At 56.0% G+C, this 14,403-nt stretch overlaps 2 protein-coding genes across 2 annotated transcripts in view; one reads left to right on the top strand and one right to left on the bottom strand.

Moving 5' to 3' along the window:
• Positions 1–906: 906 nt before the first annotated feature.
• TMEM42 (transmembrane protein 42) lies at positions 907–5,261 on the top strand. Its single transcript, XM_004614531.2, has 3 exons — positions 907–1,387; positions 3,764–3,910; positions 4,367–5,261. The coding sequence occupies exons 1-3, from the start codon at positions 1,196–1,198 to the stop codon at positions 4,505–4,507; spliced, it is 480 nt and encodes a 159-aa protein (XP_004614588.1). The 5' UTR covers positions 907–1,195; the 3' UTR covers positions 4,508–5,261.
• A 1,927-nt stretch (positions 5,262–7,188) lies between these two features.
• ZDHHC3 (zinc finger DHHC-type palmitoyltransferase 3) overlaps positions 7,189–14,403 on the bottom strand; it is a 53,661-nt gene continuing 46,446 nt past the window's right edge. The window contains exon 7 of the mRNA XM_055136316.1: positions 7,189–9,994. Coding sequence (XP_054992291.1) covers positions 9,749–9,994 — 246 coding nt within the window. The 3' untranslated portion in view covers positions 7,189–9,748. The remainder of the gene's footprint in view (positions 9,995–14,403) is intronic.

Consider the following 14,403-nt stretch of genomic DNA (forward strand, 5'->3'; position numbering starts at 1 on the left):
TTGGTGTGTAGCATATGGTGTGAAATATTTCCTATCCCCAAGTAGCCAGTGCAATCTTGTGTTTGGCTTCTTTTACTTAGCTCGTATCAGTTTGTCATTTTGTTGAATGATATTTCTTTAAAATGCAGAAATACTCAGTTACCATTGATCATTAGGAAAAAAAGTGACATGTGCTAATTATAGCTAGAAATGAAATCTTTGGTTGTTTGATAAGGATAAAAAAAATGACAATATAGCACAAGGGAACTTTCAACAGATGGATAGAAATATTTTATTTTTTGTTGTTTTTTTGGCCACACCTGGCTCAGGGGTTACTCCTGCCTCTGCACTGAGCAATACTCCTGGCGGTGCTCAGGAAACCATATGAGATCCTGTCAGCTGCGTGCAAGGCAAGCACCCTACCCTATGTATTATTTGTCTGGTCCCAAGTGGAAATGTTTTAAATCCAGTTTATGGTGATACTTATACAACTATAAATAGTAAAAAATAATTAAATTTTAATCGGGTTGATTTTATGACTTAAAAAATCAAAGAACATTTTGTTTTGTCTTTTGGGCAGTGTTCAGGACTTACTCCTGACTCTCTACACGCAGGGCACTCCTGGTGGGGATAGGGGACCATAAGTAGTGCCAGGAATCCAGCCTTACCCACAGGACAATCGCTCTGCCTAATGAAATCTATTTTCGTATTATATTTCCCCCAGTGAATTTTGTGGCAGCACTAACCAGATCTTCCCACGGAATCCGGAGGTGTCCAGCGCCCTCTTGTCAAGGCACTTCCCTACTGAAAGGTGCTTCTCAGGCTACTATTTTGGTCATTTTAAATTTTGGTGCGATGGGCGCAGGGCCTGGGAATCGGCATTTTTAACAAGTTCCGGGTGTGGGGGGAGGAACTAATGCCACCAGGCGGTAAGGACTGAAAGCCCTGGCCACGCATGGTTGACACCTGACAACAGCAACAATACCTTGTCGCTAACCTCAGCCCTTGCCCATGCCCCTTGGAGCTCCAGGGTGTCCAGCGCAAGCCTGACCCTGGAGGCTTGGCTCTTACAGCCCCGCCTTCGCCCCGCCCTGGCGGTGTCTGATTGGCCGCGTGGGTCACGTGCACGCAGTGTCACGTGAGGGTGCCATCCACTCGCGTTGCGCGCTCGGCTCGGGCCTTGGCGGCGGCGGCGTCCCGGGTCTGCGCTCTCAGTATGGCCGAGCCGGCTAGTGTCCCAGGCCGTGCGGTGGCCGCGCGCTGCTACCCCGAAGCTCACGCCGACTTCCCCGCACACCTGCAGGCCGGCGCGATGCGGCGCCGCTTCTGGGGCGTGTTCAACTGCATGTGCGCCGGCGCTTTCGGGGCCCTGGCCGCCGCCGCCGCCAAGCTGGCCTTCAGCCGCGAGGTGGAGCCCGGGGCGCGGCTGCGGCGGGAGGCCGGTGGGCCGGGAGGGCAAGGGGCGCTGCGGGCCTGCAGGAGAGGGGGGCTGGGGGTGCTCGCGTCGGCTCACACCCCCGCCGCCACTGTCAGCAGGGGCGGGAGAGCTTCCGTCCACCCCAAGTCACCTCATACCCTCATCCGCTGCTGGAGGCGGTAAGAGACTCCTGGGACTGAGGCCGCTTCTCTTGCCCGGGACCCCAAAGATGTGCTCTGATTGGGCTCTCGGGGGAGACGCAGACACCCTCCACACCAGCTCGTTTCTCGCCACGTGTCTCCAAGGCATTAAGGGGTGTGTTGACCGGCCTACCTTCTTGCCGGAAAACACGGAACTTCGGGAGACCCTGAAGACAAAGAGAGATAGTATAAAGTTTCCAACGTGCCCCTTGCCCTGGGAACATTTAGCTGTCTCCCCCCAGATCTGCTTAGGTGTACCTCTTTGTTGCTTCCATCCCGAGCCGTGGGTTCCCTTTGGCTTGCTGAAGTGGCTTTCTTGCATGCGCAATCTAGGGTGGAATCCTGATCGGACAGCCTGATTATTTAGGTGTAATTAAGTGTCCTTAGCCCAGTGCAGCGGAAGCTCCCACGCTGGAGGTTAATGTGTTGGGGATGTCAAATAATCCATGACAGACTGTGAGCCAGGAGATTTTCAAGTATGTGCAGTTGTGCACCAGGCTCGCAGAATTCCCCAGGCAGCTACTGGTGCAGTGATGCTCGTGTGTACGTCATTCGGCTGCTGGAAAACACCAGGATTAGGAGTTGGATGTTTAGATAGTTTCCTCCTCCCTCCACCCGTCACCACCTGCATGTGCTGCCCAGAGTTAGGCAGCCCTGTCTCAAGGGGATTTCTCTCCTTTTTTGTGGGGGGCCAAACCCGGTGGTGCTCATGGCTTCCTCCTGGCTTTGAGCTTAGGGGTCATGTGTGGAGGATCATAGGAGATGCCCAGGATTGATCCCGGGTGGGGCTTGTGCAGGACAAGCACCCTCCCTACGGCCACTGCACTGTCACGCCGACCCCTCAAGCAGATTTCTAACTGGAAACCAAATAAGGGTTTGTTGCATTTGTTTCATGTGGGAGACTTTAAAGATGCTCTCGTCGGCTGGAGCATAGTATAGCAAGAAGAGCCTCTGCCTTGCACGCAACAGACCTGGGTTCAATCCCCTGAGTGCCACCTGGAATGATCCCTGGTGGTTGAGCCAGTAGTAAACCTGAGCACCAGCAGGTGGGTCCCTCACCCTTCTGGGCCTGAGAGGTAGTACAGGGGTTAAGGTGCATGCTTTGCCTGTGGCAGATCCTGATTCTATTGCTGGCACCACATGGGAGGCCCCTGAACACCACTGTGGTGGACTGGTTAGTCTCTGATGTCGCAGAACCTCAGCAGTACCGCGTCTTCAGGTCCTTGTATTGAACTGCAGTCCCAATTGGCTGAGAATAGCAGGTAGAGCCCTGGGCCACCTGCGCACCATGTGGGAGTACCAACCCCTCTCACCATGCACCCCAAATCTCTTACATTTAGAAAAGGAGGCAAAGTGCATGTTCTCAGGCAGTGCCTGGGACCACCAGCAAATATTCTCAGATGGTGAGTTCCCAGGGCAGAGCCTTCCCTAGGTAGCAGCTGGTGCCACACTCCCTGCATTCCTGCCGTGGTAGCTCCCACCAGCAGTGCCACACCGTAGGCAAGTGTCTTAATGCTAGGGCTGCTGTATCTGTATAGTGAACCTAAGGAATAATCAAGAAATCTCCTAGAACACGGCGTAGGCCAGAGAGCGCTCAGCAGGCTGGAACGTACACACGCTGTGCATGCAGGAGGCTGGGTGTCCATCTCTGGCACTGCATGCTCTCCTGAGCACCCCTGGGATCAACCTCCAAACGCAGCTGGGTATGATCCTCCTTCCCTTTACCCCAGAAAAGAGAGCACCAAGCCTGAGTCAGAGCAAAAGCTCAAGAATGCCCAGCACAGCTGTTTGCTGCCTGGAAGGGGGCCAGGGCTGGGTCGGGCTCTCATGCCCCTGGAAGGCAGGGCTCTGCCCCACTGTACCTAAACCTTAGACCCAGGACAGATTTGCTCTGGTGGGACCCAAACACGACAGGGCTTCAACTACAGTGACTGGCTGGGGGTTTAACGTTCCATTTCTGGCCCTGCCCCCTGCCAGCCTGATGGCAGAGCCCGGCTTCCCTTCCTTCACTCCTGCTAGACTTGTTGTGCTGCCCGAAGAGCTTGGGCAGTCCTTTGCCAGGTGAAGCTGTGGGGTACCACTAGCCTGCAGCAGGGCCTCAGTGGGATTGGCAGAGGGATCGGGATGCTGTCAGCCAGGTGTGGCTGCAGTGACCTTTCTCCTGCAGGCGAGCCTGGCCTTCTCCGTCTTTGCCATCATCATGATGGGGGCCACCAACACGCTGATGTGGACGTTCTTTAACCGTGGTCTCACCTTCTCCATGTCTTCGGCCGTGGCATCTGTCACTGTGACCTTTTCCAACACCCTCAGCTCGGTGAGTGACCAGAGAGCCCAGTCCTAAGACTTGAGTTCGGGTGGGGCGGGAGCCTGAGCAAGATGAAGGCCAGGCTCTGACCCCTGCAGGCACAAACAAGGGAGGCCTTGTCATAGGGAGTGCGGAGGTCCGAGGATAGGACCCCTCCAGCTCACCGCCACTCTCTCCAAGGGGTGTCAGGACTCCAGATTAGAGAGGTGAGGGTCTTCCCTGAGGCAGCCTGAAGTCTCCAGGCCAGTCGGGGCGGGAGTAGTTGGTGGTGAACGGTGAATGCCAACCCCCGCTGCTTTGGGGTGAGGAAGGGATGCTCCTGTTTCTGGAGGTGAGACAGAGTGACGTGCCAAAGGTGGCAGCTGGGATTCACATCTGGGACTTCTGGTCTCCCTTGAGGGGGAGTCTGCGGCTGGGGGTGTGAGGGGGTGTGCACCCCCAACTTACAGCCTCTCTGTCCCACAGGCCTTCCTGGGCTACATGTTGTACGGAGAGTGCCAGAAGGTGCTGTGGTGGGGGGGCGTGTTCCTCATTCTCTGTGGACTCACCCTGATCCACCGGATTCTCCCACCCACCCCTGAGGACTCGACATACAAGAAGAAGTAGCAGCTGGCGGCTGGCGGGCCCGTTGGAGGGACCCCAGTGCTGACTCTGGCCAGGACAGGCTTCCTGGGGGTACTGCCTGCGGCTGTCAGCAGACGGAGATGCTATCAGCTCCTGGGAAAATAGCCCCAGGAATGGACCACACTGTCACCACCCTGTCACCAGCCAAGTCAGCCTCAGTGTCCTGCCAGAACCTCCCAGAGACACCTGGACAGTGCTCCTGGTCCTCCTGTTCCCAGGCTGCAGGGCGCTGGGAGTCTGTGGGGTCACGTTGCTTCGCCTGTGGTGCTGATCCTAATGGCTGGCAGAGGAGGTTTCCCAGGACGCGACGCGCTCGGTGCTGTGCTCCCCAGCCGCCTGCTCATGTGCTCCTCACGCACATGCATGCTCAGGCCAGAGCAGGAAAACTGGACGAGTAAAAGCCTTTTTTTTTTTTTGTTTTTTTTAAGTTAAAGCTACCGGGTGTGGAGTCTTAGTTCTTTCCTTTTGGGAGCAGAGCCTGGGGGGCTTCCCTCAGCTCTCCTGGGGGTAGGGGGAAGCAGAGGGTCACATCCAGGCCACCCTCCCGTCTGCCTCTCTGTCTTCTGCTCCTGGTGGCACAGTGGGCAGACAAGTGCTGCTCCATTGCCCTTGGCCTCCTGGCACCTCGTCAGTCTCTACACCCCCAGCCACATCGGAGTCAACCCCAGCAGCCTCATCTCCCAGTTCTGCTTCCCGCTTTTGCCTGGGGTTTCGGTGAAGCAATTAAACACAGTCTTCTAAGGTGAAATATTCCCTGAAGTCTGCTAACCGTGATGGGGTCAGAGGGATATACAGAGGGCAGGCGCTTGCCTTGCACGTGGCCGATCTGGGTTCGATCTCTGGCATTCCTTATGGTTTCCTGAGCCCACCAGAAGTGATCCCTGAGCTCAGAGCTAAGAGTCAGGGCTGGGAAACCGTGAGGGCCCTGGGATGGGCAGGAAGTCACGCTGAGGCTGTCATTTCTGTTTGAGGGCCACACCTGGCAGTGCTCAGAGCTCACTCCTGGCCCTGTGCTCAGGAATGTGCTGTTTCTTACCAGGCTTGAGTAGCTCATGGAAAACCTAGTGGGTTACTGTTTCCTCAGACAGAGCTAGTGTGCGCGCATGTCAACTCTCTAGGTTGGGAAGAGGCAGATTCAGAAGCATCAGGTCTGGGTGGAGGGAACAGGGAGAGCAGGAGCGGGCGCTGCCATGTCCCGATCCACAGCCCATTGGAAGGTGGGTCCAGCGGGACCTTCTGATTCTTCAGGGGAAGCCAGAGGAGCATGTGGTGGTCTTCAGCTCCTGGTGCTGACAAGGTTCACTCAAGTGACGCCCACCACTTAGAAACAATGCCCCTGCTGTCATGCCACTCACCATTGTCTCCCCAACTGGCTGTACCTCCCAACCCTCACCCGGTCTGCCTCCCTGGCCTGGGGCCCAGTTGTCCACATCTGTCAGGTCCCCCAGTGCATCTCAGGGCACCGCCACGCTCTCCAGTGTCAGGGTCCTGCCAGGGAGGCCGAGTTTAGACTGGGGGCTCCCAGCCCCCCACCCAGCTTACCTCCCCACAGCACTTTTGGGGTAGGCACATCTGTGCCTCCCTCCCCCACACACACCCAGTATGGTGCCATCTGGTGAAACCAGATCCAGAAAGTGCCCAAATTCATTTCTGATGGAGAGAGAACAGTCTTGAGGATTCTCATCTCCAAAGAGCCTCCGCCAAGGCTGCAGAGTCAACAGTTCTTACGTGGGGATTCGCTCTCGGCTGATGAAATGTCATTACCCCTTTGATCGAAGATGATTGGGTCTGACAGAGAGGAGAGGCCAGAGCCTGCTGAGTGAGGGAGAAGGCACTGGGGGCTGCCAGCCACGGCAATTGGACAGTCAGAACTGCCTCTTTCACAGTTAGGAACACCCATCCTAGGATGGACACACTGACACACCGACATGCACGCACTTGCATGCGAACGCACGTACACTCACATACACATGCGTACACACACATGCACACACAGTGCCTCCTAACTGGTCCTCAGTTAACACAAGCCATTCCAGGTCTGCCTTCCAGGAACTTGTCCAAATGATCAATATGCTTTCAATTACACCATTCCAGATGACTGTGTGGTCCCCCTGAGTCACTTCCTTTGCGTAGGTGGGGGGAATTGGGCCACACCCAGCTATGCTCAGGGCTTACTGTGGGCTCTGGACTCAGGAATCACCCCTGGAGATGCTCAGGGATCATATGAGGTGCAAATGCCCTACCCTCTATTTCACCCCCCCACCCCACCCCCGTTCCAGACTCATTTTTCTTTGATGGACACACCTGAAAGTGCTCCAGGTGACCATAAGGTGCTGGGGTGAACTTGGGCTTCCCTTGAAAGCCTGTGTTCCATCCTGTTGAGCTGCCTCTTGGCCCTTCGTCCCTGACCAAGCTTCAAGTATTTTGTGCTTACTCACATGGGCCCTTGGGAGCCAGCTACCCTCTCCCATGAGGGGTGGACCCACTCCACTGGGGACTATTTGGGAGGCCCAGCCCTGTCCCTCAGGCAGAGGCTAAGATGGTTCTGCTGGAGCTGCAATTGGAGACGGCCCAGAAAGGAGATTCAGTTGGTGAACCCCCCACACCAGAAATGGGAGAAGAGGGCTTTCCCGGGAAGTGCTGTAAAGAAAGCGCTGTTGTCTGAGGTCCAGTCAAGAACCATTTATTCAGAAAAAGAGGCCATAATTCTCTTGGCCCCTGAAGGCACCTGCTGGCTTGACATCAGGGCAGAGCTGAGACTGAGGCTGCCACTGGAGGTCACGAGGCCATCCATGTATGGCCTCCAGGGTCAGGTGGATGGTCACTACCCAGTGCCACACCCTAGTGGGGCCCAGTGTAGTCCCTCGTGGACTGGAGAGGTGTTGGTGTCTGGCCCGGGGCAGCATGGAGTGGCCCGAGGGGTTAGGACACTCCCACCAGCCGCACTAAGGACAGAACCGGCTTTAGGTTGTGTTGGGGCGGGGGACGCCTCTGCCTTCAGCCCTTCCACTGTGCAGACATTTCTCTGGGCCACGTGGCTTCATTCGCACCTGTGACATCAGACATGGTCAGGCCACGGGCACTGGGGACCCCCTTCCCTTACTCAAATGGCAGCTGTCTCAGGGTCTTCTGCTCCCTCCTGCATTGAGCCCCCACAGAGCCCCCAGGTTAGGGCACGGGAGAGGGGCACTGTGCCCAGAACTCCATCCCAGCATGGGGAACAGCAACTCCTGGGCAGACGGAGCCCTGGCCTTTCAGCTGACCAGCTCCTACCTGTTAATAAACGCCGGGTGCTGAGGACCAAGGCCCCGGGCCTCCCCCCGCCCAAATGTGGGCTGTGCTTTTCGGATGCTGTGGATGCTGGGGGGCTGCTGTCCATCTCTCCTGGGAGGGTCCGAGCCCTGTGCAGGGCTCCCATAGGGGTTTTGTGAATGTGGTGGTCCCTTGATCCCGGGGGACCAGGGGGCCACCAGGGGAGATAGGTCTCCTGACAATCATGGCCCTTCAGAGAAGGCCCAAGATGTGAGCGAGTCCTGTACCTCTACCCAGACCTCCTGCTTCCCCAAGTGTCCAGGCGGCCCTGCAAGCACTGAGCTTTCCCAGCGAACCAGAGACATGGACCCCTTGGGCAAACCAGGGACCTGGGCCCCTGGGAACAAGACCCCGATCATCCTGAAGGGACCTAAAACAGAGCTTGCACACCGGGCTGAGCCTTGGTGCTGAGCCCCAACTCCCAGGTAAACTGTGGGCCAGGAGCTGAAAGACGGGGCTGGGGACCTGTTCCTCCTCCCTGGAATGTGGACGCTCCTGCTGGACTCTGGCTGTTGCAGCCATTGGAACAGGGTTTGGGACTCTGAGATCCTCTGCTCAGGCCTCAGTCACAGCCCTAGATACCCCCAGCTTTAAGCTTGAAGAGGGTGACTGGGCCTAGGCTGCTCCTGGAGGGTGTGACTGTGCATGGATGTAAGTACGAGAGTGCATGTATGTACATGCACCTTCCTGATGCAGTCCCTGGGGCGTGTGTGTGTTTATGTGTGTGCGCATATGTGCACATATATATTATATATATATATGTATATATATTATCTTCCTTGTGCAAGCCCTGGTATGTGTGTGTGAGACTGTGTGTGCTTTCATGGTGCAGATTCTACTGTGTGTATGTATGGATGTAAGATTAAGAGTGTAAATGTGTGCATGCATCTTCCTGATGCAAACCCTGGGTATGCGTGCGTGCGTGCATGTGTATCTTTGTGGTACAAGTCCTGCTGTGTGTGTATATGTGTGAGAGTGCTTGTATGTACATGCACCTTCCTGATGTAGGCCCTAGGGTGTGTTTGTGTGTGCATGTAAGTGCATATCTTCCTAGTGCAGGCCCTGGTAAGTGTGTGACTTGTGAGTGCCTTAATGGTGCAGACCCTACTGTATGTGTCTGTGAGTGCGCACACGCAGGGGTGTGTGTGTGTGTGTGCTTGCAGGCCCTGGCCAACCTGGTCCTTTCTGAGGCAAGGAGCAGGATTTCCAGTGAGTTCTGCTCTGTGGGTTTCCAGACTCTCTCCTGGAGGGAGAGCTAAGCTCCATGGTGGAGGTGGGAGCGGTCAGAGTCGGAGCAGCAGAAGAGTCCCCAAGGCCCCATCAGGGCAGGGCAGCTCCACCACGTGTGGCTTGGGGAAGACCGAGAATGGAACGGGAGCAGAAGCTTTGTGCAAAAAGTCTCCTGGCCAACTGCGAGTTTGGGGGTGTCTGGGCCAGAGCTGGGGTTCTCTCTCAAGTCTGATCTGAACCAAATAGTCAGGGGGAGGTGAGGGGTGAGTGGGAGCCTCTCCTGGGGCACGCCAGATGCTCATTCTGCTTGCAGGGTGCTTGGTGTCTGCTGATGTCCCACCCCAGGTCCCTAAGGCCAGCCGGCCCTGTCCTTCCGGCAGGATGTCACAGTTTTGGGTCCCCAGCCTCCCAAGAGCAGACAGACACCCCAAAAAAGGCCAGTTCGGCTGAGGCTGTGCAGGTGGAGAAGGGGCCCGGTGGGGACAAGCCCCTGAGCTGGGAGACCCATCTGGTCTCTTCCAGAACTGCAGATGAGTCCCCTGTCTGGCTCTGTCGTCCCCGGTACCCCTGGTCCCGCCCAGCCTAGTATGTACGTGTGTAGTGGGGGAGGGGTGCCGAGGGAAGTGGCGGGTGAGGAACACGTCCTGGCTGGTGGTGGCGGTGGCGGCTCCGCGTCCCGCGTCAGTCTGAGGCCACCTCCACAGAGTCCTCCTTGGTGTCCCCTGTCTCCTCAGTGTCCTCCTCGGTGTCTGGCAGTGGGTGCACATGCCGCACCCAGTCCTGCTCCCGGACGGGCCTCGGCTCGCAGGGTCCGGAGAAGGGGTTGCACCAGTTGGGGGAAAAGTCCTCTCCGAAGGTCTCCTTGACCGTCTGCCAGCTGCCCGTGCGCACCCGGGGCTGATCCTTCCGCTGGAGACGCTCAATGCCCTGCACGGACAAGGAGAGGGTCAGCCGGCAGCTCCCACCTGCTTCTCCAGCCCTGGCATGGCAGAGCCCGAGGCTGGGGACTCAGGGGCTGGTGGGGAGCAGGGGGGCTGGGGTGGGGAGCGGCGTGCAGTGAAAGCAGCGATCCTGACGGGACACGTTTGTGTTCCCTCCTACCACCCAGCCCTCCGCCTGCAGCCTGCGGGTCCGGGGCTTGCCCGGCTTGCTCAGTAAGGCCAGATGCTGTGCAAGGGGCAGGCCGGTGAATGGCCCTGGGACCAGGAGAAACATCCCCCCTGGCCTCTGTGGGTGTGAGCTGGGTCACCATCTGGAGACCCTACAATGAGAAAAGCTCTGGGACCCCAGAGAGCTCAGAGGGCTGAGTCAGGCTCTGCAGGCAGGAGATGTGGGGGTGAGGATGGGACTCCCCCCGAGCACTAAGCTGGGAGTAACCCCTGAGCACTGCCAGGGAGTTCCCCCCTCCATCAGGTTCTACAGTGGGCTCGGTGAAAGTGGCAGGAGGGACAGCACAGGCAACACACGCCACGTGAGGGGAGGGAGCAGGTGTGCCCATGCAGCTGGGAGCAGGGCGGGCGCGTGCAGGGCACTCAGGGTGCAGAGGCGGATCATGCAGTGGACACACCCTGTGGCCTCTTGCGAGCTGTCCACTCACCTGCGACACCGTGGCCAGGCCTCGGAGAGGAGGTGCCAGGTCGGAGAAGAGCCCGCAGGAGAGAAAAGCCCAGCTGGGCCGGCTCTCAGGGCCCATCACACCCTCCAGATGGGCTCTGCCCCCCTGCCAGGGCCTCTGCCTTCTCTAGTGCTCCCAGGAGCTGCTGTGGACTGGCCAGGCATGGTGGCTGTACCTGCCCCAGACCCTGTGTGCTACAAGGCCCTCTCTGCTGGGCCCACTTCTAGCTCTGTTCTTTCTTATCTACACCAGCTCCTGGCATGACCGGTGGAACCCTTTCTAGCATCAAGGAAAATAATCAGAGGTACACACAGTTGACTATCTCCTTGGCTAGCATCGTTTCCTTAACCACATTTAAGCTGCAGGGCTCTCGCAAAAACTGTAGGTTAATGAACATGATCCCAGGGCCAGAGATCACACAGGGCTAAGGCACTTGTCCTACACGTGGCCGACCGCAGTTCGATCCCCGCCCGGCACTGCATAGTTCCTGGAGCACTGATGGGGATGGACCCCCAGGCATGGACATGGGAATAGCCCCCATGCGCTGCTGGTTGTGGCTTTTACTTCCCTCACCCCCCACCCCAAGTGAATATGATCTCAAAGTATCTTTCTCTCTTTTTTTTTGGGGGGGGGCGCATACGCAGTGCTGCTCAGAGCTTGCTCCTGGTGGTGTTTGGGGGACCATATAGGACACAAGGGATTGAACCTGGTTTGGCTGCGAGTAAGACAAACACCCACCCACTGTACTATGGCTTTGGCCCCTCAGAATATCTCCTACAATGAGTAAAACAATAATGTTACAATAGGCAAATGTCGAAGCCAGCATCTTAGCCAAATCAAAGTTCACATCATTAATAACGAATCATATTACTGATCAGACACCCTGGATACAGAAGACCAAGGCCAGCACCTCAGTTCAGGAGCGGACCTGCCCCCAACCTATAGCTCACTCAAACCAAGAAAACGTCAAATGGACCCCAAAGCCTATTCCATGGGGTATAGGGCCTATCCTCTCCGAAAGAGTCATTATCTGATGTAAATGTTTTGCAACGAGATAGCAGTGGCTGTACGATGTTAGGAACGAGTTGAAGAAAGCTGACTCATGCTTTAAGAGAGTTAATGTTTGGTTATGTGACTTTCACCTCAAATGAAAACCCAGCTTCAATTTCATTGCAGAACTAGAAAGAAGAAAGCCCCATTAGGGTCAGAGACGAAGACGCCGCGAGAAGCTGCTGAGTGGCATCCTGGAGCAGAAAGGGATGTTAGAATGAGAGGAGGATGCAAGGGAGTCACAGTGAACAGCATCGTCTCACTGCATTCCTAGGTCTTTGTATTTGCTTGATGGTCATGTCCAGTGTTTACACCAGGAAGACAGAAGGGCATTTGGAAGCTCTATTTTAACCACTTGATGTTGTTGTTTTATTTTTTGGCTACACTTTTTTTTTTAATTTTTGGTTTGTTTTTGAGCCATACCCAGCAATGCTCAGGGGTTACTCCTGGCTCTGTGCTCAGGAATTACTCCTGGTGGTGCTCAGGGAAGCATATAGGATGCTGGAGATTGAAGCCAGGCTGGCTACACGCAGGGCAAGTGCCCTCCCCACTGTGCTCTCTCTCCATCCCCTTTTTGGGCCACACTTAGCTGTGCTCAGGGCTCACTCCGAGCTTTATGCTCAGGGGTCACTCCTGGAGATACTCATGGGACAATATGCGGTGCCAGGGAATGAACCAGAGTCATCTGCATGCAAGGCAAATGCCTTAAGCCCTGGCTCTAGCTCTTTTTCTAAGCCTGACATTATTTCAAAATAAAACGCTACCAAAAAATTAATTAGAGACACAAAATTAGTGGTATTACCCCTTTAAACAATGAACAAGAAGCTGAAAAAAACCAGAAAACTTTAATGACGCCCGTCTAAATCACCCTCTAAAGCAGCCAACTGTACAAGTATTAAAGATGGTGAGTGCCATTAAATGTGGCATCAGAACATATCCATGTGGCATTCAGGAAGAAGCAAAGTCACACAGGACACCACCATGGAAGCTGGGTACCTTCACCCAATTTCCAGGCTTTCCCGAGGCAGTTGCTGTTTCCTTCCTAATCGGCACCAGACGAGGCTGTACCTGAAAACAGGCCTTGCTGACACCTGTCTCTGGGCGCCGCCTGCGGGTCAGGAGGGCAGCTTGCCATCTGAAGTGACCTGCTTTGGGGTGCCCTCATTTCTTCCTGGGTCATCATCTGTAGTCAGAGGTTTCCGTTTGCTTTGTCTTTGGGCCACAGGTGCTCAGGGCTGACTCCTCCTCTGCTCAGAGATTACTCCTGGCGGGCTTGGGGGAGTGTACGAGGCACCTGGGATGGAGCCCGCACTGGCTGCATGCCAGACAAGCGCCCTACCACTACACTAGCTCCAGCCCAGGAGGGGGTTTTAACCAGGTATCACAAGGTAAGTAAGATGGGCTGCATCCATATGGTCTGGGGCTCCCATAGCCACGAGCCTGGACCCGCACAGCAACCCCAAGAAGAGGGACGGCAGGTGGACCCCTCCGGATGGAAGGAAGGCAGAGGTGCCGAGGATCGTGCTAGTGGCCAACGCACATCTTCTGGAACCCAGACCCGAGCTAGTGTCGGCTTCTGCTTGCTGCATTGTTAGCCCCACTACACATCCCTACTCTGCCAGTGCTGGTCTCAAGGACAAAGATGGACCTGCCAGGAGGGGCCCGGAAGTGCAGGAAGAGGCCCCAGGGTTCCTAATTTTCATGCTGGTGACATGAGGCCAGGTGAACGCTCTGGGATCTACTTAACTGCCTCAACAAGCTTGTTAGCGAGCCCAGACAGCACCTGGCCTGCCCACCAGATGAAGTCCTTTGGGGGAGAAGTGGACAAATATCTCAGGAGTGTTGAATTTGAGTCTGGAAAGAAGAAACTGTTGCAGATGAACCGGGAGCACATGAAAAGCCTGACCTGAGGGAGGAAGCCAAGGGAGTGGTACTTTCCTGCTTAAATTTGGCCTAGATTTAAAGGTGTCCTGAAAGCCACATTTCCCGGCTGGAGATATGTTTAGAGGTGGCAGGAAGGCCCACCACTGAGGGACATGCACTTGTGATACTCGGAGGGAGGGAGAAGGGGGGGGGGAGAGAGAGAGACAGACAGACAGACAGACAGAGACAAAGGGGGGGGAGAGAGAGAGAGAGAGAGAGAGAGAGAGAGAGAGACTTGGCCGTTCTGGGCCTCCTGGGCCACTCATGAGCTGATTTGGAAACAGATTCCAACACCCTGGCATGACGGACAAGTAGCAGGATCCACCCTCCTGGAGGAGCTGGGGTGCACGCCTGTGTTTCAAGGTCTTGCAGAGATGGCAGTGAGTGAAGTGGGGCGCTCGCCCTGGGCCCCGGTTCAGGTCGACTAGATACCACAGCGCCCTGCAGTGGTCCTGCCGTATCTTTTAACTGCCAACATCACAGATAATTTTTTTGTTGTTGTTCTGGGGCCACACCCAGTGGTGCTCAGGGATCACTCAGGGCTCTGGACTTAGGAAATCACTGCTGGCGGCACTCAGGGGAACGGAGGGGATGCCGGGATAGAACCCAGGTTGGCTGCATGCAAGGCAAGTGCCTACCCACTGTAACATCACTGTCCCTAGCTAATACATATTCTTGCAACTAGACACATGGTGCAGAGGAGCCCGCCCGCATACAGATCTCCCTACGCCTCATGAGACAGTGCTGC

The sequence above is a fragment of the Sorex araneus genome, chromosome 4 (assembly GCF_027595985.1).
Source record: "Sorex araneus isolate mSorAra2 chromosome 4, mSorAra2.pri, whole genome shotgun sequence".
In the NCBI taxonomy this organism is placed as follows: domain Eukaryota; kingdom Metazoa; phylum Chordata; class Mammalia; order Eulipotyphla; family Soricidae; genus Sorex; species Sorex araneus.

Bases quoted from the DNA above. Each gene is read 5' to 3' on its own strand.
- TMEM42 (XM_004614531.2), top strand. From the start codon at position 1,196: ATGGCCGAGCCGGCTAGTGTCCCAGGCCGTGCGGTGGCCGCGCGCTGC. The intron at 1,388-3,763 runs GTGGAGCCCGGG...TTTCTCCTGCAG, and splicing joins AGCTGGCCTTCAGCCGCGAG to GCGAGCCTGGCCTTCTCCGT. The intron at 3,911-4,366 runs GTGAGTGACCAG...TCTGTCCCACAG, and splicing joins TTTCCAACACCCTCAGCTCG to GCCTTCCTGGGCTACATGTT.